The sequence below is a fragment of the Cololabis saira genome, chromosome 24 (assembly GCF_033807715.1).
Source record: "Cololabis saira isolate AMF1-May2022 chromosome 24, fColSai1.1, whole genome shotgun sequence".
NCBI classification, from domain to species: domain Eukaryota; kingdom Metazoa; phylum Chordata; class Actinopteri; order Beloniformes; family Belonidae; genus Cololabis; species Cololabis saira.
In genome coordinates, this window is record NC_084610.1 from 21,215,658 (window position 1) to 21,242,310 (window position 26,653).

General features: G+C 42.6%; 1 protein-coding gene across 3 annotated transcripts in view; it reads left to right on the top strand.

The window, feature by feature from the left end:
• agap1 (ArfGAP with GTPase domain, ankyrin repeat and PH domain 1) overlaps positions 1-26,653 on the top strand; it is a 162,443-nt gene that overhangs the window by 88,560 nt on the left and 47,230 nt on the right. For all 3 annotated transcript variants that reach the window (XM_061715980.1, XM_061715979.1, XM_061715981.1), the window contains 2 exons: positions 13,521-13,625; positions 23,898-24,063. In XM_061715980.1, coding sequence (XP_061571964.1) covers positions 13,521-13,625; positions 23,898-24,063 — 271 coding nt within the window. The remainder of the gene's footprint in view (positions 1-13,520; positions 13,626-23,897; positions 24,064-26,653) is intronic.

Here is a 26,653-nt window from a genome sequence, read left to right on the forward strand (position 1 = left end):
GTGTGTGTGTGTGTGTGTGTGTGTGTGTGTGGTTTTAACGAAGGCCACTCTTAACGAAGGCGTTCCCTGTTAACAAAAGGTGAAGTGAACCAGCGTCACCTCTGGTTGTTGAGTCGTGCTGAGAGTGGCTCTAATGAGAGAACACACACACACACACACACACACACACACACACACACACACACACACACACACACACACTCAGGTGTATTACAGCAGCGACATGAGACGTTTCAGTCCAGGCAGCGACGTGATCAAAACATTATTATTGGACCGTTTTTGTCCAGAGTTTATTTCAGTTCATCCACAAAACCAGTAGAACTGGTACCAACTGGGACCAGAGGACCAGAACTGGTACCAGTCCACCATCAGAGGACCAGGACTGGTACCAGTCCACCACCAGAGGACCAGAACTGGTACCAGAGGACCAGAACTGGTACCAGTCCACCATCAGAGGACCAGGACTGGTACCAGAGGACCAGAACTGGTACCAGTCCACCATCAGAGAACCAGGACTGGTACCAGTCCACCATTAGAGGACCAGAACTGGTACCAGAGGACCAGAACTGGTACCAGTCCACCATCAGAGGACCAGGACTGGTACCAGTCCACCACCAGAGGACCAGAACTGGTACCAGAGGACCAGAACTGGTACCAGTCCACCATCAGAGGACCAGGACTGGTACCAGAGGACCAGAACTGGTACCAGTCCACCATCAGAGGACCAGAACTGGTACCAGTCCACCATCAGAGGACCAGAACTGGTACCAGTCCACCATTAGAGGACCAGAACTGGTACCAGTCCACCATCAGAGGACCAGAACTGGTACCAGTCCACCATCAGAGGACCAGAACTGGTACCAGTCCACCATTAGAGGACCAGAACTGGTACCAGTCCACCATCAGAGGACCAGAACTGGTACCAGAGGACCAGAACTGGTACCAGTCCACCATTAGAGGACCAGAACTGGTACCAGAGGACCAGGACTGGTACCAGAGGACCAGAACTGGTACCAGAGGACCAGAACTGGTACCAGTCCACTATTAGAGGACCAGAACTGGTACCAGAGGACCAGAACTGGTACCAGAGGACCAGAACTGGTACCAGTCCACCATTAGAGGACCAGAACTGGTACCAGAGGACCAGAACTGGTACCAGTCCACCATTAGAGGACCAGAACTGGTACCAGTCCACCACCAGAGGACCAGAACTGGTACCAGTCCACCACCAGAGGACCAGAACTGGTACCAGTCCACCACCAGAGGACCAGAACTGGTACCAGTCCACCACCAGAGGACCAGAACTGGTACCAGAGGACCAGAACTGGTACCAGAGGACCAGAACTGGTACCAGTCCACCATTAGAGGACCAGAACTGGTACCAGTCCACCATTAGAGGACCAGAACTGGTACCAGTCCACCATTAGAGGACCAGAACTGGTACCAGTCCACCATTAGAGGACCAGAACTGGTACCAGAGGACCAGAACTGGTACCAGTCCACAATTAGAGGACCATAGGACTCTGAGAAACATCAGAATCCATCAAAGTTTTTATGACGTGGTTCCAAACACATGGGATGTCTGAAAGAGGAAGATTTAGTTCCTGGTCTGGAGGAAGATTTAGTTCCTGGTCTCGAGGAAGATTTAGTTCCTGGTCTTGAGGAAGATTTAGTTCCTGGTCTTGAGGAAGATTTAGATCCTGGTCTTGAGGAAACGTCTGTATCCACACCGACAGATGAGTCCAACCTCAGACGTGTTTGGATCAAACTTCCTCCACTGAAACACTTCAAAGGGCCGAGGCACCGGCCTTCTGTCGCCGTGGTAATGAACTCTCTGAGGGATAGCGTCCGACGTAGGAAACACATGTGGATCCTCGCCGCCGCGCCGGCTGCACCGTCGCTCTTCTTCTGCGTTGTCAAAGCGAGCGGACGCGTCCAGCTTTGTTTACAGAGGCTGCCGATTGCGCGGGGATCCTCCGACATCTGCTCTGCACCACTAATTATCCCATAATTACCGAAGGGGGGGGCTGGGGTTCGCTCACGTCTCTGTCGACAGACCGCAGAGCAACAGTTTGACAAATTAATTTCCTTCGACAACGCCAGCCGAGCTGCTGGGACCGTGAGATGGTCCGGACGGGGCGACGGACCCCCGAGCATCAGACCAGCGGTTCAAGGCCCGCTCTCGAGGACCATTTCCAAAAGGCAGCTCTCTTTAATTCAGTAATGGGCTGAGACAGTTCTGGTTCTGGTTGGGAGCCAGTTTCTAGTCTTGATCCAGATTCTTGTTTCGACGGCCTCAGAACTGATCCTTTGCAGGAAGGCTGGTTCCAGATCATAAGTCTTTGCTGGTCCAGGTCTAGGACCTCATGAAAGACCTGAAGAAGCCCTTTGTGACCCTTCGTCTCGGTTTGAGGCCATGTGGCATAATTTCCCTTCAAATTATTAACGAACCCTGGTTGATCCAAAACTGGGCAAATGGTTGGAACGAGCAGAAACTACTGGCTCTTTTTACGTTCAGTTTGTTGAAAATGGCAGCAAATGCTTGTGGATGGAAATATGTAGGAAAGTTTGGGTTTGCTACAACCGACAGCCTACGACCATCTTTGGGCCGACCTACAACCAACCTCGGACCGGCCTAAAGCCGACCTCTGGGACAGTCTATGACCATCTTCGGGCCGACCCACAACCGGCCTACGACCATCCTCGGGCCGGTTTTCGACCAATGTCTGGGAAAGCCTACGACCAACATCGTACCGACCAACGACCAACCTCAGGCCGGCCTACAACTGACCTGTGATTGTCCAATAACAGGGCTAGGACTGACCTACAACCAACCACAGACCGACCTTTGACTGGCCTCAGACCAGCCTGCGACCTTGTGACATCCAACCTCGGACCGTCCTCCGACCGGTTTTCGACCATCCTTGGACCGGCCTGAGGCCAATCTTCGACCAACCACAGACCGGTCTATGGCCAACCTCGGACCATCCTCGGACAGACCTACAATCGGCCTATAACCATCCTCGGACCGGTTTTCGACCATCCTTGGACCGATCTAAGTCCAACCTCAGACCGGCCTATAACCATCCTCGGACCGGTTTTTGATCAATGTCTGGGAAAGCCTACGACCAACATCGTACTGGCCTACGACCAACCTCAGACCGGCCTTTGGCCGGCCTCAGACCAGCCTGCGACCTGTGACTCGCCTATGGCCAATCCTGGACCATCTTCGCACCGGTCTAAGTCCAACCTCGAACCGGTTTTTGACCATCCTTTGACCGGCTTGAGGCCAACCTCGGACCATCCTTAGACCGGTCTAAGTCCAACCTCGAACCAACCTCAGACCATCCACGGACCGGTTTATGGCCAACCTCGGCCTGGTCCCGCTCCTCTGAGGCCTCAGAAGCTCAATCTCCAGACGGGGGGGGGGGGGGGGCTGAGTGGTTTTGACAAGTGTACTCGTCCCCCTTGGCGGCTCTGCTTTGTAAGGAGTTAAATTGGAAACTTAATTTGGGTGTTATTTACCCTGTAATTCATTAGTGTCGCTGCGCCGTTGGCAGCAGGCAGGCTGTAATTTCACGCTCCGCAATAAAAGATGTCTCATAATCTGCTTCATTTAGCAGCCAAAGAATTTAATGAAATTAACTGCGGCCCTAATTAAGACGGTGAATATTAAAGACCTGCTATCAGGGCCTTAACGAGGTGACGTGATCCGCCTCCCGCCGCAGTGGAGGAATATCATTCCTGGGAAAGGTTGTCAGCGCTCGCAGCCATTTTGGCCGTGATGACATTTCTGTCATGCACACTAACCTACTAAATGGATTTTGAGGTGGGGGGGGGGGCGACCTGGAGGCCGGCCCGGAGGACGGCCCGCAGAAACGGCGCTCCGCTTCAGTTTCAGGATAATTAAAACAAGGAGCGGGAGCGTCAATAAAACACGCCGTTCCCTTTGTTGTGGCGCGCGGCGCGGGTTTGTGCGTTGATGAGGAAGAGGAGGCATGGCCTCCTGGGGGAGGAGTCCCGGAGACGAGCGGGGGCCCCGGCCCCTCGCCCGCTAATGAGTCGAGACCACTGGAGTCAGGTTTGGATAATTGAGTTTCTAATTAATTACGCAGAACTCTTGTCTGATAAATCAGCTTCTCTTCCTGGCAACTGTTTTATTTGATCCGGTCTGCGTCCCGCTCCCCCGAGGCTCAGCCTTCCTCGTCCTTCACCCTCCTCACGTCGCCGCCGCCGACCTTGTCCGGGAGACGGAGGCCGCCGAGCTGCTGCCGTCTTCACCAACCTCCGTCGGCTCCTCGCGGCTCAACCATACCTGTCAAGTTTTGGATTTAAAAATAAGGGTCCCACCAGCCCAATGAGCTCCAGTATCTTACGTTATGAGACAGATTTACGAGAAATCCAAAATAACTACCTGTCAACCACTTACAAACTACAATTATGTGTTCATAGCTTGATGGGACGACCTTTGTTGATATTGAAATGCTGTGTACTTCTTATGTTTGTAATTCCTATAATAGAGCCTAAATGAAAACACAAAAAGTGAATTAAAGCACATTTATTTATTTGAAATATTTTCAGTTTATATACACGTTGATTGTCTTCAAGTGAAACATTTACATTTTCTTTTTATTTGTCATTTTCACTCATGTGGCTCTCTGGTATTCACTGACGGACATCGGTCCTTCCCCCGTCAGAGACACTAAAAACACAGTTGCAAATCTTTAAGAACTTGTAACTGAGCCTCATCCTGCTAATCTTTAGGAAAGTAAATTTAATTTCCCATTTTTAGAGATATTTACACAAGGTTTTCGCGTTTTGAGTAGAAATTTTTCTCTCGTTACATCCATCCATCTCTGATTTGTTGTTCCAAGTTTGCTCCCGTTGTCGCCACTAACCTCGCGAGAACTTCCACCCAGGCCAGTGACAATTCAGTTTGGAGAGGCACAATAATGCTTCTTAAAAATGATTATATTATAAAAACGGGAAATTTATGGGAAAATACTAATACTGTAGGACGGCGGGAAAGAGGGTTAAATACGGTAGTTTCCTGGCCAAAACGGGAGACTTGACAGGTATTTGTCCGACACGAGGATGGAGCCAGCCAATCGCCATGGAGACCTAAAACGAGAGATGTGAGACATCTTTCCCCAAATGTAAAAAAAAGGCTCAAACTTTTTTCCTTCATAGGAAAAAACATCCCCGTGGGCAAGAAATTATCATTATTATTATTTTTTTATTTCGGTCATTTCCAAAATAAGAATTCAAATACAAAAGAAAAAAAAGAACAACAAATAAACATGAAGTTAATGCTACTATTGCATTAGACCAAAATATAAGACTGAAAAGGTGTAGGCTGAAGCTTGGCTTATTACCCTTTTATAATCAATTTCTGTCAGCTCCTACAAAAACCGATGCAGAGCAGTAAATCAATTAAAAGAAAACATTTCATATACTTTTTGTATATTGAAAACATTCAGTATATTGTATAGACCTATTTATTTAAGATCTGACACTTACATAAACACTCATACAATATGATCATACTTAATGAGCATCTTGTTCTTCAATATTTAAAAAAAAATGTAGTGTGGAAATAGAAATTAAAGAGTGCAGTTTTTTTTTTTTAAACCTTTATTTTACCAGGTTAGTCCCATTGAGATCTAGGATCTCTTTTTCAAGGGAGACCTGACCAAAAATGGCAGCTTTAAAAGTTACAGACAAAACAACATCAACAACAACAGAAATTGTCCTTCTATTTCTGTTTGGTCAGGTCTCCCTTGAAAAAGAGATCCTAGATCTCAATGGGACTAACCTGGTAAAATAAAGGTAAAATAAAAAAAAACTGCACTCTTTAATTTCCATTTCAAAACATCCCACAGATTAACTCCAGAAACTAAGACACATCTATGTTTGACCTCCGTTCTTTGTTTTTGTGAACATACAGCTTCCTCTCAGCTCTTATACACCTTGTCTTTGCTGAAACAGTTTCTGGATACAGTGGCAACAGATTATTATAAGTCTTGTACATCAACTGTGATATTTTGAAATCAACAAGTTCATAAAATTTGAGCATCTGACAATTAATAAATCATTTTTTTATCCCGATAATCAGTCAATTATCAGTCAATTAAGTTTGTTGTTGTTTTGTTTGTTTGATGAGGCTCTGATCCGACGGCCGGTACCTCAGGCCTTGATTCTGGTGGTAACCATGGTGACGGGACGAGACATCCCCTCCGTCCGCCTGTTTCCTTTATCCCCCCTTTTTGTCTTTCTGGAGATCAGAGGAAGGACCACAATCAGCGCCGGACACTCGGCGACTGTCCGGGAGGATGATGGATGACCCTGGGCGGGGGCTCAGGCCGGGCCTGATGGAGGCCCGGATACGGGAGGGATCCCTGCGTGTTAGGGGGGGGGGTGACACCTCTAATTTAGCCTCTTGCCCTGAGGAGACAAAAGGAGGTCTGGGGGGTTTGTCCGGGACTTTTCCGGGGAGATCTCCTCCCAGATCAGCTGTCAGGCCCGCTGACGGCCCGGAGGAGGCCATTGTCCGGGAGAAAAGGGGGCGTTCAGGTGATCCGGGGGAGATTAGTGCGTATCAATACTGTCCTGCCAGGTGGACCATGAATGTTGTCTCACCTCGAACCTGCGACTCATTGATTGGACGAGCGTAGCGTCTGCGGTTGGTGCAGTGGGAGGACGTCCCTGTCCTCTGCTGTGTGGGCGACACGCCCCCGATGACATCACCCACAGACACGCCCCCTTGAGTCACTAAAGGTTAACGGTTTTATGTTATTGACTTATTAACGGACTTGCGGACGTCCGCCGGGACCTGCAGACTCGGTCTGCACTAGTCCCACAAGACCTCCACTATAGGGATGGGCGGTATGGATTAAAAAATGTATCACGATAATTTCTGGCATTTATCCCGATAATGATAAAAAAATACCAATTCAACTCCACCTTTTTAACTATAAATCTGCTCTAAAAGATACTAAATGCTACTAAACTACACCAATTAAATTTAAGACCTCCACGAGTCGTAGAAGACCTCCACGAGTCGTAGAAGACCTCCACTAGTCCCACAAGACCTTCACGAGTCCCACAAGACCTCCACGAGTCCCACAAGACCTCCACGAGTCGTAGAAGACCTCCACGAGTCGTAGAAGACCTCCACTAGTCCCACAAGACCTTCACGAGTCCCACAAGACCTCCACGAGTCGTAGAAGACCTCCACGAGTCGTAGAAGACCTCCACGAGTCCCACAAGACCTCCACGAGTCCCACAAGACCTCCACGAGTCCAACAAGACCTCCACGAGTCCCACAAGACCTCTACGAGTCCCAGAAGACCCCCACTAGTCCAACAAGGGACTGTTAAGGTGCTATGAGCAGGGGGCAGTGTAACGAGAAGCATAAAGTCATGCTAGCCAATCAGAATCCTGGAAAAAACGTCAACAAATGACACGTGTGAAGCCTGAATAATATGGTTCCTCGTTAAATCGACGGCGTAGCCTACGTACGGTGCGCGTCGCTGCATAACCTACGCCGTAGCTCTGCGTTGGTGTAACGCGGAACCATAAATCAGCCTTGACTGCCAGTTACTTCCAAGACGGAACGAGAGTCTTTGGTTTGGAGTGACAGAAAAGTGGAGTTACTTTTAAGTGTGACTTTAGAATATAAAACAGGTAAAATACAAGAAAATATTGACGGTGGCCAAACAAATTGTAAACACAGGTCACACACATGACGCTGGTGACGTTTCTGTCGCATAATGTGACGTTCTGAAGCCCAAATCTCCGTTTCCCTCCATTTACAAGCAAACGTGAAGACGGAGGTTTTGAAAATCTCCACTTTGGCCGGAGTTTTCAGAAATTATAATTTTTCGTGACTTTGAGCTTCGTTTTCGTGTAAACGAACGGCCAAAACGCATGAAAACGCCACCGTTTTTACTCCGTGTAAACGGGGCCTTGGTCCCAACATGGACCTGAACCAGGAGACTTGGCCCCAACATGGATCAAATGCAGATTTGTTTTTTATGTTAAATTTTACACTTCAGGCCAGAATGTGGATGTTGTATCAAATGTTCCCATCCTGTCATCTGGTCTGATCGGGTCCACGTCTGACGTCCATGACGGCCCTTAATCAGAGGCCTCAGGTTCCCGACGGCTCCCTAACGAATGACTCCATCCCTCAGCCTCCCTGAGCTGGCGACCTTTTCTAAAGCTCCGATCTGCCATCCTTCAGCCTTCGGAGAGTTTTTAGAGATGAAGATCCGTCTCTGAGGATCCGTCCCGGTCAACCCCGAGTCTCAAACCTCGCCCGACGCCCTCAGACGTTTTCGGTTGCCTAATAAATGACCTCATCTCCTTCCCCCTCGGAGCAAGCGACCTTTTCCGAAGCGCCGGCGTCCATACGTCACCGGGACGCACAAGTGCCTGGCTGCGTCTCAACGTATTTATCTGACATGTTCCTGCGGTTGGAGACCTTGTGAGCCGCCGCCGCCGCGGCTAGCCCCCCCCCCCCCCCTCCTGCACCTCCTGGAGGTAAAATAAGAGAGTGTGTCACAAAGCCGGCAGAGGTGAGTAATGGAGGACATTACCCATCAGGAGGGTTTCAATTAGCCGTCCTGTGGTTGGAAGTGATGGCTTGTCATCGCCGGGACGGCGGTCTGGGACTCATCCGTCCAGGTTCCAGTTGGACCGTTGGCTGCTCTCCATCTTCTCCAGACGCTCCTGAATCCGTCATGGAGGAAAACATTGACGGGGCTTTGTGAACGTCTCCAGAGAGGGCTGGTTTTAAAACCCACAGTGACCCAGATCGTAGTTCTGGTGACCCGTTTACCGGAGACCTGAAGAACCAGACCTGTCAATCACGGATTGTTCTTCCTCAGCCTCCTCGGAAACTCCACTTCTCCTCAGGCTCCCAGACAGAGGTGTCAAGTAACAAAGTACAAATACTTCGTTACCTTACTTATGTAGAAACGACTTTTTACTTTTACTCCTTACATTTTCACGCAATTATCTGTACTTTTTACTCCTTACATTTTAAAAACAGCCTTGTTACTCTATTTCATTTCGGCCTTTTAAGAATAAAAGAAGGAAGGAAGGAAGAATGAAAAGAAGGAAAGAAAGAAGGAAGGAAGGGAGAAAAGAAGGAAGGGAGAAAAGAAGGAAGGAAGGAAGGAAGGAAGGAAGGATGGAAGAAAAGAGGAAGGGAAGAATGAAGAAGAGAAGAGGATGAAGGAAGGAAGGAAGGGAAGAATAAAAACTATCCAGTTAAATTGCTCCATCCGGATAGAGTGAATTTGGTTGTGGTTGTTTCAGATGTTCTTGTCCAGTTTTGTTCTTACATCCGTTCCCTCAGATTCCTGCAACTAAACTTGGATGTACATTCCAATAAAGGTTAGGATAAATGATAACATGCCTCTGAAGTTTGACTTTTTGCACCATTACAATACTTATAGGCAACTAGTCATCATATCTGCTGCTCTCTGAAACACATGTTAATGCTCAATAGTACACACATATGGTTCTTTATTATATTTACATTATACTAAGATGCATTCATTTTCAATGGCTTTTTTCCCCCTTACATTACTTTTACTTTTATACTTTAAGTAGTTTTGAAACTAGTACGTTTACTTGAGTAAAAAACTTGAGTTGATACTTCAACTTCTACAGGAGTATTTTTAAACTCTAGTATCTATACTTCTACCTGAGTAATGAATGTGAATACTGAAGACACCTCTGTTCCTCGGAAACTCCCCTTCTCTTCATCATAAATGGTTTGCCGCCATGGTTTGGCCGGTTTGATTGATGATTGATGATCACACCCCCCCCGATGTCAACACACGTCCCGCCGTTGCCCTGGAAACACGCTGCCGCTCGCTAACAGGAAGTAGCGGACGATCAGCTGGTCTGACAGCTGCCGGCGGCTTCCGCTTCACAGCAGCGGGACGTACGTCGTGTCTGTTTAACGCCGCGGGAGGCCCGTGTTGCCACGACGACACGCACACACACACACACACACACACACACCAGTCCACTGTTAATGTTAATTAATGGAAACACTCTGACAACGGCTGTAGGACGTCTGAACGTCTCTGTGTTCAGTTCACTGTCTGTAGGACATCTGAATGTCTCTGTGTTGGAAACCTGAACGTCTCTCTCTGTAGGACAGCGGTCGGCAACCCAAAATGTTGAAAGAGCCATATTGGACCAAAAACACAAAAAAACAAATATGTCTGGAGCCGCAAAAAATGAAAAGTCTTGTATAAGCCTTAGAATGAAGACAAACCTATATTAGTTAGAACTGGGGGGGAGATTTATGTTTTCATTATGCACTTTGAGAAAAAAGTTGGAATATCGAGAAAAAAGTCGAAATTTCGAGAAAAAGTTGAAATGTCGAGAAAAAAGTTGAAATTTCGAGAAAAAGTTGAAATGTCGAGAAAAAAATTGAAATGTCGAGAAAAAAGTTGAAAATGTCGAGAAAAAAGTCTAAATGTTGAGAAAAAAGTCTAAATGTTGAGAAAAAAGTCTAAATGTCGAGGAAATAGTCAAAACTTTGTAAAAAAAGTCTAAATGTTGAGATTAATGTTGAAGTACAATTCGAGAAAAAAGTCGAAATGTCGAGAAAAAAGTCGAAATGTTGTGAAAAAAGTCAGAATTTCGAGATTAAAAAGGAAGAAAAAAAGAGAAAAAAGGAAAAAAGAAGAGGAAAAAAAGAAAAGAAGAAAAAAAGAAGAAAAAATTAGAAAAAGGAAAAAAAGAAGAAAAAAAAAAAGGTCAAACATTTTTGAAAAAGCTCCAGGAGCCACTAGGGCGGCGCTAAAGAGCCGCGGGTTGCCGACCCTTGCTGTAGGAAATCTGAACGTCTCTGTGTTGAGTTCACTGTCTGTAGGACATCATAACCTCTCCAGTCTACGGCTCTTAACACTCCTTCAGCGTTCCCTCGTGCCGCGGCGTCTGTCGCCCTCGGCGGCGGCGGCGGGGGTCTGATCCTGTCCACCGCCGCCCACCGCCCTAATGAGAGCTGAGCGGCCGGGGCGGCGAGGGCGAGCTGCTGTCCATCACCCCCCCCACACCGTCATGGCTGGACTCCAGCGTCGTGAGTCGTGGCGTTAATGTGGCGGAGGTCCGCTGCAGTGACACGCGTGGAAGATCGCCTCTAATTGCTAATCAGTGGACGGTTTTACCCCTCCCCCGCCGCCTGTCCTCCTCTCCCTTAATGAGGCGTGGGCGACGCGGCGGCGCCGGCCTCAGCGGCCAGCGAGCCGTGGATGATGTGCGTAGGAGAGAAATAAAGAGTCGGACGGTTAAGGAAGTGCTGACGTCCTGATCTCTTCAGCTTTCATGGACTGACCGGAAGCTCGTTATCTTCACCCCGCAGACGCTGGCGCTCGTTTAGACGTGTCGTACAAACGCTCGATTAGGACGCCGTGAGTCAGCCGCCAACTCAAACATCCGGGACGACGATCTACTTCTGAGTTTCTGGAGTGACGAGTTGGTGAATCGAGAACCTAGACACCAGAACTCCTCGTGGTCCCGGTGAACAACCAAAACAACTGCTTCATAGAAAAAAAAACCATGATCCTCAGCGCTCAAATTACTTAACCCTTATGCTGTCTTTGGGTCAAGGGAGGGTGAAGGGAGAAAAGAAGGAATGAAGGAAGGGAGAAAAGATGGAAGGAAGGAAAGAAGGAAGTAAGTAGGAAAGGGAGTAAGGAAGGGAGAAAAGATGGAAGGAAGGAAGGAAGGAAGTGAGGAAGAAAGGAGAAAAGAAGGAAGGAATTAAGAAAGGGTGTAAGGAAGGGAGAAAAAATGGAAGGGAGGAAAGAAGGAAGGAAGGAGAAAAGAAGAAAATAAGGAAGGGAGTAGGAAAGGGAGTAAGGAAGGGAGAAAAGATGGAAGGAAGGGAGAAAGGAAAAAAGAAGGAAAGAAGGAAGTAAGTAGGAAAGGGAGTAAGGAAGGAAGAAAAGATGGAAGGAAGGAAGGAAGGAAGGAAGGAAGGAAGTGAGGAAGAAAGGAGAAAAGAAGGAAAGAAGGAAGTAAGTAGGAAAGGGAGTAAGGAAGGGAGAAAAAATGGAAGGGAGGAAAGAAGGAAGGAAGGAGAAAAGAAGAAAATAAGGAAGGGAGTAGGAAAGGGAGTAAGGAAGGGAGAAAAGATGGAAGGAAGGGAGAAAGGAAAAAAGAAGGAAAGAAGGAAGTAAGTAGGAAAGGGAGTAAGGAAGGAAGAAAAGATGGAAGGAAGGAAGGAAGGAAGGAAGGAAGGAAGGAAGTGAGGAAGAAAGGAGAAAAGAAGGAAAGAAGGAAGTAAGTAGGAAAGGGAGTAAGGAAGGGAGAAAAGATGGAAGGAAGGAAGGAAGGAAGGAAGTGAGGAAGAAAGGAGAAAAGAAGGAAAGAAGGAAGTAAGTAGGAAAGGGAGTAAGGAAGGGAGAAAAAATGGAAGGGAGGAAAGAAGGAAGGAAGGAGAAAAGAAGAAAATAAGGAAGGGAGTAGGAAAGGGAGTAAGGAAGGGAGAAAGGATGGAAGGAAGGAAGGAAGGAAGTGAGGAAGAAAGGAAAAAAGAAGGAAGGAAGTAAGAAAGGGTGTAAGGAAGGGAGAAAAAATGGAAGGGAGGAAAGAAGGAAGGAAGGAGAAAAGAAGAAAATAAGGAAGGGAGTAGGAAAGGGAGTAAGGAAGGGAGAAAAGATGGAAGGAAGGGAGAAAGGAAAAAAGAAGGAAGTAAGTAGGAAAGGGAGTAAGGAAGGGAGAAAAGATGGAAGGAAGGGAGAAAGGAAAAAAGAAGGAAGTAAGTAGGAAAGGGAGTAAGGAAGGGAGAAAATATGGATGGAAGGAAGGAAGGAAGTGAGGAAGAAAGGAAAAAAGAAGGAAGGAAGTAAGAAAGGGTGTAAGGAAGGGAGAAAAAATGGAAGGGAGGAAAGAAGGGAGAAAAGAAGGAAAGAAGGAAGGAAGTAGGAAAGGGAGTAAGGAAGGGAGAAAAAATGGAAGGGAGGAAAGAAGGAAGGAAGGAGAAAAGAAGAAAATAAGGAAGGGAGTAGGGAAGGGAGAAAAGATGGAAGGAAGGGAGAAAGGAAGGAAGTAGGAAAGGGAGTAAGGAAGGGAGAAAAGATGGAAGGAAGGGAGAAAGGAAAAAAGAAGGAAAGAAGGAAGGAAGTAGGAAAGGGAGTAAGGAACGAAGAAAAGATGAAAAGAAGGGAGAAAGGAAGGAAATTAGGTAGAAAAGGAAAGAAAGAAGGGAGGGAAGAAGGAAGGAATGGAGACAATAAGGAAAGAAGGAAGGAAAAGCAAAGAAGGTAATAAAGGATTGAATGACGAAAGGGAGGTAGGAAGAAAAAGGAGTAAAGGAGGGTAAAAAATGAGGAAAAGAGGAAAGGAAGAAGGAAGGAGAGAGCATGGCAGGAGGATAGAAGAATTGGGTCGTTTTGACCCAAAGACAGTCCTACAGCTTAAACTCGAGCACTTGAAGATGCTTTTATTCTGCTGTGATGCTCACGTTGGTGTTTTTCTGTTTCCTGCAGGGAATGCTGCTGAAGCGAAGCGGGAAATCTCTGAACAAGGAGTGGAAGAAGAAGTACGTGACGCTGTGCGACAACGGACTGCTGACGTACCACCCGAGTCTGCACGTAAGAGGCCTGAACATGACTCTACAAATATTAGAGAATCAGCCGATCCCGAGTCCCGATCCCATACTTTCCTAACACATTTAAAATAATGAACAAATGCAAAATAAATAGATCCAGGTTGTCCCCTAGTTTTATTTTATTCACCTTATTTGATCATTTAGCACTTAAACAGTTCTCTTGGAGGTAGCTTGAACAATCGAGTAATAATAGTGTAACTATTAACTAGTAGAAACATAAAACAGCAGCTCAACTTAAAATACCCAGCAGGCATGGAAACAAATAAGCAAATAAACGTCTTTTTCTGGCTTAAAGAATAAAATGTTGCCAGCTTTGTTCGGTTTTCAGTCACCGTTGTAACTTGACTTTTATTTAATTGCCTCCGCAAACAACTTTATTGAACTAACTTTACGTGACACCACCCACACTCCGCACCCATATATATATATATATATATATATATATATATATATATATATATACAGAACTTTCTCAGAAAATTTGAATATTGTGATAAAGTCCTTTTATTTTCTGTAATGCAAAAATGTCATACATTCTGGATTTATTACAAATCAACTGAAATATTGCAAGCCTTTTATTATTTTAATATTGCTGATCATGGCTTACAGCTTAAGAAAACTCAAATATCCTATCTAAAAAAATTAGAATATTCTGGGAATCTTAATATTAAACTGTAAGCCATAATCAGCTATATTAAAATAATAAAAGGCTTGCACTATTTCAGTTGATTTGTAATTAATCCAGAATGTATGACATTTTTGTTTTTTGTAATTGCATTACAGAAAATAAAGAACTTTATCACAATATTCTAATTTTCTGAGAGAGTCCTTTATATAGATAGATACAGTACAGACCAAAAGTTTTGGACACACTTTCCCATTTGTTTGAATGAGAAGGTGTGTCCAAACTTTTGGTCTGTACTGTATATAATATATATATATATATATATATATATATATATATATATATATATATATATATATATATATATATATATATATATATATATATATATATATATGTGTGTATCTGATCCCTGATCGGGTGCAACGTCCGATTTCCAGTCTGAAAGGACGTGATGGGATCGGGACTCCCCTAATTAGAGATGATGGTCGTGGTCCTGGACCCCCCAGGATTGTGGTTTTTGTTCTGCGGGACTCATCCATCTCTGCAGCAGCAGCCTGGTGCTGTCTGTCAGCAGCGGAGGAGCTGAAGCAGTAAATTAGTGTTAAAACTCATCACTTATCACATCAGCGTGCCTCCAGCTACAAGCGCCAGGTTTCCTTCGGTCCTGCATCTGCAGCGCCGTCGTCCATTAGTGTGTTTGTGGACGCTAATCGAATGAAACTCAATCAGTGCTGCTAATTGGCCGACTACGTGCAAAGAAATCACATTAATCCTGCTAATTAAGTGGATGGCAGCGGATGCCACCTAATTGTCACAAAAAAGTCTCAGCTGAGGAGACGATGAGGAGGCCAAGAAGCAGAAAGTAAATAAGCGGCTGCTCTGCTGAGGGTTTTTCTAATGAGCGGGAGTGTTTCTGCTGCAGGAAGGTTTCAGCCGCTGCTGCACGAGCTCCTCGGAGGAGGAGAGGACGGAGGGACAAACTCTTAAACCCCCATGATCCCCCTTAAACCTCAACAACCCCATAATCCCCCTTAAATCAACTCTCCCTCACCCGGGAACAAGATATCCTTGATGTCAGGAAAAAGGAAGGGACAGCACACGGAACCATCGCACTATTTTGATTTTGATTTGAAGATTTTATCTCGAACATGCAAAAAATAGTACAAAAAAGTAAAAAAACACAATACAAATATATATATATATATATATATTATATATTGATTTATTAATCAAGACGATGTTAAAAAAAGGAAAATCGGAAAATCGATTTTCCTTTTTTTGCTGCATTACAGACAGAGCTCTTCTAGTCATCTTTGTTTGGTCGAGAAAATTGTAAATGTTGTCACTTTACTAAACTCAAGGAGGATTTACAGTATCTTTCAATTGCACTTCATTCCGAATAGGGAAATTTGTTTGTTATTTTTCTTTAAAAATAAAGATAAAATATTTGAAACAGTTTATTCCATTGTCTTTTGTAGTTTTACCAAAAAAATCGAAATCAAAATCGAAAATCAGGATTTTATTTTTGTCCAAAAACGCCCAGCCCTAATTTTTACATATAATAAGACGAGTTTCAATAAGCTTACTTATAAAACACCCATACCTACTTTAATAACTGTTCAATACAGTGATATAATACTCAATTATATGTATAAATAAATATAGTCAAAATCAAACAAATCAAGGCAAACAAAACAAACGCCCATCATCTAGTTGTGCTACTATGTATGTATGTAATGTAATTACATTATCATTACTTTACTATAATACTACAGTATAATAGAGAACAATAGACAGCAATAGTATAACAATATACTTGAATAACTATATAAGAGTAGATATGCTACATATATACTGGTTCATATATTTACCTCCAATTATATACATAGAAAATTACTATAAATCTATATATCGACATATCTACATATGACTATAAATCAATATATATTAACAGAGATATAGATACACAATAATGTACGTATAATACAACTCAATATATCCATATACATACTTACATAAAACATATCTATATCCATAATATATATCTATATATATTATTGCAGATGTACTATCTATCGATGTATTGATGTATCGATCTATAAGCCCCACTATACCCTATAACCAACTTTAGAACCCTGTAAACTATAATTAAATACCATAAACCCTTATGAATCATCATATTCGCCGATAAAACTGTCTAATCCAATAAACCGTGATAAATCATCATAAATAAACATAAAGCACTATAAACCCATATAAAACTGTATGGACACTTATTAAACCCTACAAACTCATAAACCCCATAAATCCTCACAAACCTGGTAATTACTAACTCTGTTAGATCCTAAAACAAACCCGGGGCAGCACAATAAACCCCCAGTAAACCCCAGTAAACCCAGTAACCCCAAAACCAGTTTATGATCCCCTACAGCAAAAACCCTGACTGGTTTATCAGCATCGTGGTGGACTGGTTCAATGGTTAATGGTGGACTGGTTTAATGGTTTATATGACTTATGGGGACTAGTTACTGATGATGGACTGGTTTGCTAGTTAGTGGTGGACTGGTTTAATGACTGATGATTGACTGGTTTAATGACCTATGGTGGACTGGTTTAATGGTTAATGTTGGACTGTTTTAATTAGGCCTGTGTTGAAAAAATCGATTCTCCAATTTTAAATCGATTCTCATATTAATTCCTAAAAATCGATTCATATGTCTAAAGATCGATTTAATTTTTTTTTTTTTTTTTTTTTTTCATCATTACATTACAACTTTTGGTACTTTTTTGTTTATGCCCAAAAAAGGAATATTTTGTTGGACACGAGAATAACTGGTGCCATTTTATTTTTGCCATTTATTTTGCCTTTAAATATGTTTAAAGGTATGAAAACATTAACATTTTCAGTTATAATTGCATACATTGTCTATATTTCTTTGCTTTATTATACTGTCTTGGGGTTACATTTGCATAAATGTTAAAAACCAAATTCTTATAAATGGGGAAAAAATAAAAGCGATTTTTCTTTCATCCTCTGTTTCCTCCCTGGATCTGTTTGGTAATTCTGACCCACATGATTCTGAAAGCAGTTCTATCAGCATTCTGGGAGCTGATTGGTCCTTACAGCATCATTAGCTGCAATACTTGCTGTTGAATCTCAATATAATACTAGTATTAATATGTTGCATAACTAGACAGTCATATAATTCATGCAACAGCTGAAAAAACAGTTTTATTAACACTAACCCAAATCAATATCGAATCGAATCAAATCTTGATAATCAATTCTGAATCTTAAGAATCGGAATCGAATCGATTCTTGATATTTGAATCGATCCCCAGCCCTAGTTTTTATGGTTTATGGAGGACTGGTTTAATGAATGATAATGGACTGGTTTGCTAGTTAGTGATGGACTGGTTTAATGGTTTATGTTGGACTGTTTAGTGACTGATGGACTGGTTTAATGGTTTATGGGGGACTGGTTTAATGGTTTATGGAGGACTGGTTTAATGGTTTATGTTGGACTGTTTAGTGACTGATGGACTGGTTTAATGGTTTATGGTGGACTGGTTTAATGGCTGGAGGACTGGTTTAATGGTTTATGGACTGGTTTAATGGTTTATGGAGGACTGGTTTAATTGTTTATGGTGGACATGTTCCAGACTGGTTCTTGACTGGTGTTTTCAGTTTAGTTTCTACTGGTTTTATCTGGATCCTGCAATGGTTTTGGATCAGTGCTTGACTATTTAATGATCCTCCGCTTGGCTCTGAAGTAAAACCAGCTCTTCCTCGTGTTTGATCGCCTTCACTGCCGTCCGCTCCTGTATGTACATGATTCTGTCGTCAGTTCTCCTTCTTGTCCTCTTTTATCTGCTGCCGTCTTTCCTCATTGATCTCTTCGGTATGGATTCCCATTTCCTCCGGCGTCAGCAGTCTCTGCGTCTCTGTTCTTTCTTCATCAATTTATTCTGACATTCTCCTAAACACACTCAAACAGCCGTAAACATACTTCATTTCCACTGTACTTGTGTGCTGATGACATTTTTCTAACACACACACACACACACACACACACACACACACACACACCGCCTTCTGCTAGTGTGTGTGGTCAGGATATCCATCCTGGATGCTTCTGTTGCCATGGACAACAGACCAATGATGAAAGCTCTCGGATGCAAATGGAGACTCAATTACTGCGGTCAATCTGTCGGAGTGTGTGTGTGTGTGTGTGTGTGTGTGTGTGGAGGACTCACCGGCGGCCCCCGCTCGAGGGCTCTCCAGTGGCTTGTTAAGACACCGTTGAGAGCACTTGGCTTTGAATTGGCCTTTTGTCAGGCAGGCTGCCAGAAGGAGGCGGGAATGGCTGACAGACCGAGTGTGTGCGTGTTCCAGGAGTGTGTCCGTGTGTTGATCTATGGCTTTGTGAAGAGGAATTAGGTTGTTTCCAGAAATAATGCTCCCACCAGTTGTTGTTTATCGGTTATTTGCAGCTGCAGTATTGGTTGCTGGTATGGATTGAAAAAAAAAAGAGAGATGGACTCTGAGAGAAATGAGTCTGCTGTCATCACTGCTGGCAAGGAGAAATGGATTTTGTACAGAAATTACAAAATGTTTAAAGACCAGATTCAATGTCAAGATCAGTAGCAGTCGTAGGAAACATTTCCACCAGGGAACGAAACATTTCTGTTAGTGTACGGAACATTTATATTATTTGACGAAACATTCTACCAACACACGAAACATTTCCACCAGTGTACGGAACATTTCTGTTAGTGTACGGAACATTTATATTATTTGACGAAACATTTCTACCATTGAACGAAATATTTCCACCAGCGAACAAAACATTTCCATGAGTGTACGAAACATTTCCACCAGTGTACGAAACATTTCCACCAGTGTACGAAACATTTCCAATAGTGTACGAAACATTTCCAATAGTGTACGAAACATTTCTATCAGTGAACGAAACATTTCCAATAGTGTAAGAAACATTTCCACCAGTGTACGAAACATTTCCAATAGTGTACGAAACATTTCCACCAGTGTACGAAACATTTCCACCAGTGTACGAAACATTTCTATCAGTGAACGAAACATTTCCAATAGTGTACGAAACATTTCCAATAGTGTAAGAAACATTTCCACCAGTGTACGAAACATTTCCAATAGTGTAAGAAACATTTCCACCAGTGTACGAAACATTTCCAATAGTGTACGAAACATTTCCAATAGTGTACGAAACATTTCCACCAGTTGACGAAACATTTATATTAGTGTAGGAAACATTTCCACCAGCGAACGAACCATTTATATTAGTGTACGAAACATTTATATTATTAGACGAAACATTTCCACCAGTGTACGAAACATTTCCAATAGTGTACGAAACATTTCCAATAGTGTACGAAACATTTCCACCAGTTGACGAAACATTTATATTAGTGTAGGAAACATTTCCACCAGCGAACGAACCATTTATATTAGTGTACGAAACATTTATATTATTAGACGAAACATTTCCACCAGTGTACGAAACATTTCTATCAGTGAACAAAACATTTCCAATAGTGTACGAAACATTTCCACCAGTGTACGAAACATTTCCAATAGTGTACGAAACATTTCCACCAGTGTAAGAAACATTTCTATTTGTGTACGAAACATTTCCACCAGTGTACGAAACATTTCCATTAGTGTACGAAACATTTCCACCAGTGTACGAAACATTTCCACCAGTGTACGAAACATTTCCACCAGTGTACGAAACATTTCCAATAGTGTACGAAACATTTCCAATAGTGTACGAAACATTTCTATCAGTGAACGAAACATTTCCAATAGTGTAAGAAACATTTCCACCAGTGTACGAAACATTTCCAATAGTGTACGAAACATTTCCACCAGTGTACGAAACATTTCCAATAGTGTACGAAACATTTCCACCAGTGTACGAAACATTTCCACCAGTGTACGAAACATTTCTATCAGTGAACGAAACATTTCCAATAGTGTACGAAACATTTCCAATAGTGTAAGAAACATTTCCACCAGTGTACGAAACATTTCCAATAGTGTAAGAAACATTTCCACCAGTGTACGAAACATTTCCAATAGTGTACGAAACATTTCCAATAGTGTACGAAACATTTCCACCAGTTGACGAAACATTTATATTAGTGTAGGAAACATTTCCACCAGCGAACGAACCATTTATATTAGTGTACGAAACATTTATATTATTAGACGAAACATTTCCACCAGTGTACGAAACATTTCTATCAGTGAATGAAACATTTCCAAAAGTGTACGAAACATTTCCAATAGTGTACGAAACATTTCCACCAGTGTACGAAACATTTCCAATAGTGTACGAAACATTTCCACCAGTGTAAGAAACATTTCTATTTGTGTAGGAAACATTTCCACCAGCGAACGAACCATTTATATTAGTGTACGAAACATTTATATTATTAGACGAAACATTTCCACCAGCGGACGAAACATTTCTATTTGTGTAGGAAACATTTCCACCAGTTGACGAAACTTTTCTGTTGGTGTACGAAACATTTCCACCAGCGAACAAAATATTTCTATTAGTGTACGAAACATTTCTATTAGTGTACGAAACATTTCCACCAGCGAACGAACCATTTATATTAGTGTATGAAACATTTATATTATTAGACGAAACATTTCCACCAGTGTACAAAACATTTCCACCAGCGACCGAAACATTTCAGACTGGTTCTTTGCTGATCTTGAACTGGTTCTGTGGATGGTCTTGGACTGTTTTTTGGACTGGTTCTTGGCTGTTCTATGACTGGTTCTTGGTTGTTCTCGGACTGGTCTTTGGGTTGGTCTCAGACTGGTTCTTGATTGGTTTTAAACTGGTTTTTAGGCCTGGTCTTGGGCTTGTTTTTGGATTTGTCTTGTATTTGGTTTTCTTTTGTTTTGTTTTCAGTGTTTGGGCTTTGTAGGGCGTTTGTGTTGGTCCTGGTGCCTCAGAGTTATTATCTGATAACGTTCTCAGAGATCCATAAAGATCTGAAGTCCATCCAGACTTCCTGTCAAGCCCTTTGTCTCCAAATACATTTTTCATTTCTAAATCATCTTGTTTCCCAGAAGTAGATTCTATAAGAGTCTAAGATACTGCAACAAAAGTGGGTGTAATCCGTGCCAGCATGTCGTTGTCTTACACTGACCCTCGGCTCCGCCCTCCCAGAGTGGTATGGTTTTAATGAGCACCGGGATGAGGGTGGGGGGGGGAATCAGAGGTGGGCGGGGCCAGTGGAGACCCGGGTGTCCGTCCACTTCAGCGCTGCTTTCAGGGATTAGCTCAGCTTTGTTTCCTCTGTGGCGTTCAGAACTTCAGAGGCTCTGTGATCCAGAATAATCCACTCATGTTGAGATCACCAGCACACTTTCATCGGCTGACGGCGTCTTGGTTTCAGTTTCTAATTGCCCCGAGTCTGAAAGAGCCGTAGCACTCAAACTTTGTCAGGATTAAACCAGCAGCTGTCATTTTCTTCTTCTCTACAACGTTAAGGCAATTAACGAGTGATGCTCGCGGTGCTCCTTGACTTTTGTAAATAACCATCTATGGCGCTTTTACATTAGTACCTACTCAGCCCAACTCCACTCGCCTTGCCCTCGTTTCTTTTCAACACCCAGATCAGAAGTAGGAGGTTGGAGTGAAGCTGCTGTGACGTATTTGATTGTGTATCTAAACGAAGAAGACAACAACACTAAAAATGTAGAACCTGGAGGAGATGATGGATGTGCTGCTGGGTCTGTGGCTCGTGTTCCATATCAAGTTAAAAATGAGAGAGAGAGAAGCTTCAAGCGGCAAAGTTTTTTAATATTTTTAGTTTGCCTCGGCTGCTGAAAAGTCCGTTTGTAGCTGCGAGCAGCTATGAAGTGACAGAGCTCCTGGTGGATCTGGTCGTTCCTTATCGCCCGTCTATATCCCTTTATAATTCTCTCCTCAGCACCAGGTTTATGAACATCTGCACCTCAGAGTTGGATCACCAAACAGACTTTTACTGGTTGAATAAAATGAACAAGAAGCCGTCTCTCTTCTCTCTTCTCTGATGTCACATTGGCCACGGTTTTTTAAATTCCGTGTTAATTATTCCAAATTAAATAATTTCCGAATTAAACTATTTTCCTTCCAGTTTACATGGAAATAGTAATTCTGAATTGAGGTTTACATGGAAAACACGTTTGATGGTCTTTCTCCAATTCCTCTACAGGTCTGGGGGTTGGGAAGGTTCTGATTGGATAGGGGGGACCGGAAGTTAAACTACCGGAAGAAAAACAAACTTAGCCGCTACAACTTTGAAAAGCTCACAATTTTAATGTTTTCTGTTTCCATCTGTTCTTTTAATTATTTCCAGGTCCTCCAAGCTATTTATTAAATAAATGGTCTCTGCTCTTGACCAGCGTTTACTGCGTGCTGCCATCTTGAAACTTTGTTTGGAAAACCAGCCCAGCGTGGAATATAAGTGTCATGGAGACAGACGGGGGAGGGAACGAGCAGAAAGAAAGACCAGAATTAATTTAAAGAGGAATGAGTGTATACATGATCGCGGAATTATTCTATCCGGATTTAAAATCAGAATAAACCAGCCACTTACTTCGGAATTAAGTTTAATTCAGAATGGCCATTTTCATTCGGAATTAGGTGTTTACATGGTCATTTATACTCATTTTAAATCAGATTTAATTTTAATTCTGAATTAAAGAGGAATTAAACTTCCCATGTAAACCCAACCCCCCGACCAATCGGTGGCCTGGAGTGTGATGATGTCAGATTCAGCCGACTCAGTCGTTTAGAACCTCGGCAGAATAGAAACAGAAAAGGTATCTACTCAGCACGTTAGACCCCTAGTGGGAAAGAACCAAACCGAGTGGAGGCGAGTTGAGCTGAGTAGGTACTAGGGCCGGGCAATATGGACCAAAAGTCATATCTCGATAATTTTTAGCTGAATGGCGATACTTGATATATATTGATATTTTTTCTGTGACATAATTGGGGTTTCCTCCAAAGCATTATAGCATAGCATCTCTGTTAGCATCATTTTTTCTGAGGCAAACCCTTAAAAAAACAGTCAGTTTTAATACAAAGCCTCGTGCCAAATGTCACACAGGTTCCTTTATTAACAGAGGTCTGCACAATATCAAAATGTATAAAACAAATGAAATAAAAATAAACTGCCTGCATATATAGAATAAAAATGCTTCTTGAATAAAATAAAACAAATATCCCTTTCCTGCATAACAATTAAATTAAAATACACTGTGCAATTAATACAATGTAGACAGTAACAGGCAGACTTTTCCACTGAGGTTGACAGTTGTGCAAATAACAAAACATTTGTGCAAATCTCAAATAAAACATTCAAGTCAATTTGTCACAAAATAAGCTATATCAAAATCAAAAAAAAAAAAAGCTATATCGATATAAACAATATTGTCTCGTACCATATCGCGTTTGAAAATATATCTATATATATTAAAATCTCGATATATCGCCCAGCCCTAGTAGGTACTAGTGGAAAAGCGCTGTTAAAGTGCTGAAACCCTAACAATGTGTCTTGTGCCTCCTGTGTCTCCGTCAGGACTACATGCAGAACGTCCACGGGAAGGAGATCGACCTGCTCCGGACCACAGTGAAGGTGCCGGGGAAGAGGCCGCCCCGCGCCGTGTCCACCTGCGCCGCCGTGACGAGCCCCAAGACCAACGGCCTGACCAAGGACATGAGCAGCCTGCAGCTCGGACCTGCAGGTCAGTGGACAGTTCCCTGGGGAGACTTCTCTGGGGAACCAGTTCCCTGGGGAGACTTCTCTGGGGTCAAACCTGGACCAGTTTTACCTGCTAGCTCTCAAATCCACCTGCCAACACATACAGGACTGTCTCAGAAAATTAGAATATTGTGATTTTCTGTAATGCAATTAAAAAAACAAAAATGTCATACATTCTGGATTCATTACAAATCAACTGAAATATTACAAGCCTTTTATTATTTTAATATTGCTGATTATGGCTTACAGTTTAGGATTAAGATTCCCAGAATATTCAAATTTTTTGAGATAGGATATTTGAGTTTTCTTAAGCTGTAAGCCATGATCAGCAATATTAAAATAATAAAAGGCTTGCAATATTTCAGTTGATTTGTAATGAATCCAGAATGTATGACATTTTTGCATTACAGAAAATAAAGGACTTTATCACAATATTCTAATTTTCTGAGACAGTCTTGTATATAATCATTGCAGATCATGTGTGTGGTTATCCGGAATGATCTCATTGATCGTGTTGATCTCTTCGATCTCATTGATCGTGATGATTTTATCGATCATGTTGATCTCATTAATCGTGTTAATCTCATTAATCGTGTTAATCTCATTGATCGTGTTAATCTCTTCGATCAGGTTTATTTCGTCGATCGTCATGATCTCATTGATCTCATTGATCTCTTCGATCACGATGATCTCATTCATTGTGATGATTTCATCGATTGTAATGATGTCATTGATCGTGTTGATCTCTTTGATCCTGTTGGTTTCATTGATCATATTGATCGTGATGATCTTTTCGATCATGATCTCATCGATCTCATTGATCTCAGTGATTGATGATCTCAACGATCGTAATTGATTGTGTTGATTTCGTTTATCGTGATGATCTCATTGATCGTGATGATCTCATTGATCATGTTGATCTTAACACAAGTGTGTTTTTGTCTCAAATCAAAGTATCGACCGTTAAACGTGAGAAAACAGCCTTGAAACGTCTCCTGGTTCCTGCAGGAAGACGTCGTAAAACAGAAGCTGCAGAGCTGCTGTCGCACACACGCATAGAGCAGCACTTTAATGTGGAGATTAAACCACACACACACACACACACACACACACACACACACACACACACACACACACACACACTCTCCCTCTCTCAGGGCTAATAGCGTGAATATTCAGCGAGCCGTTGTGCATGTACTAATTATTGTCATGAATAATAATGGAGCAGAGGAGCTTCACTCAGCCAGCACTGAGGAATGAGTTGTAATTTGGGGGGGGGGGGGGGTTTCCTGATCACATGATCTTAAAAAGAAAAGAGGAAGCTGTACATATACACCAAAACAAACTTGGGAAACCTAGGCTACCCCCGTGATTCAACAGCTCATAAACTGAAGAGATGGTTTCCAAGGTTCCACCTCGGCACCTGAACCGGGTCCAGGTCTGAACTTCTGTACGCAGACGTACAAACATGTGAGAACGGGAGTCTTTCTGACCGTTTTTTGGCCTAGAGGGGCTGCCAGGTGGGTGGGTCTCCACTGATTGGTTATTCTAAAATCAAGAGATTCAGTTCAGTCCTCTCACATGAACTTAAATCATGTGAACACAATTAATTTCAGCATTTGGACAGAAGACACTGACATACTGAAGTGTTCAGCAATGTGACGCCATTATGTTGATTGTGTTAGGCCGAAAGACTCTCTTCACATGAATGACATCTTGATTTAAAGGACCTGAGAGTTTGCAGGCGTGTAATTAAGCTGTTTGAGGCTGGAAGTTAGCCCAACGTGTCCACTTTAACTTCAGACCTCCTCCGTGACGTCTGCAGGTCCCCTGGAGGACGGACAGGGGAGTTCAGCTTGTTGAACAGCCTAAAAAATGTGAGACAGAGCTTAAAAGCAAAGATAAAATGCTGCAGAAAACGTAAAAAGATACAAGTGAACTCTAATCTCATCAAAAACAAGGTACCGTATTTTGTGGACTATAAGCCGCACCTGCATATAAGTCGCATCCGCTCAATTTTTAAAAAAATAATTAAAAAAAGATATACAAGCCGCATCTGCATATAAGCCGCATCCGCTCTATTTAAAAAAAAAAAAAGATTTGCAAGCCGCAGATATTTATGTTGTTAGATTAGATATTTACTACATGTACGGAAGGATTTTGAACTGTAAATGATGTACATGTTTGTACCTAAATCAGGGGTCAGCAACCCGCGGCTCCAGAGCTCCTGGAGCTTTTTCAAAAATGTTTGACCTTTTTTTTCCTTTTTTTCTTCTTTTTTTTTGTCTTTTTCTTTTTTTCCCTTTTTTTCTTCTTTTTTTCTCTTTTTCTTTTTTTTTCCTTTTTTTCTTGTTTTCCTTTTTTCCTCTTTTTTTCCTTATTTTTTTCCTTTTTTTCCTCCTTTTTTTTCCTTTTTTTAATCTTTTTCCTTTTTTCCTTTTTTTCTCTTTCTTCCTTTTTCCTTTCCTTTTTAATCTCGACATTTCGACTTCTCGAAATTTTGACTTTTTTCTCGACATTTCGACTTTTTTCTCAAAGTGCATAATGAAAAAAAAAATCTTCCCCCAGTTCTA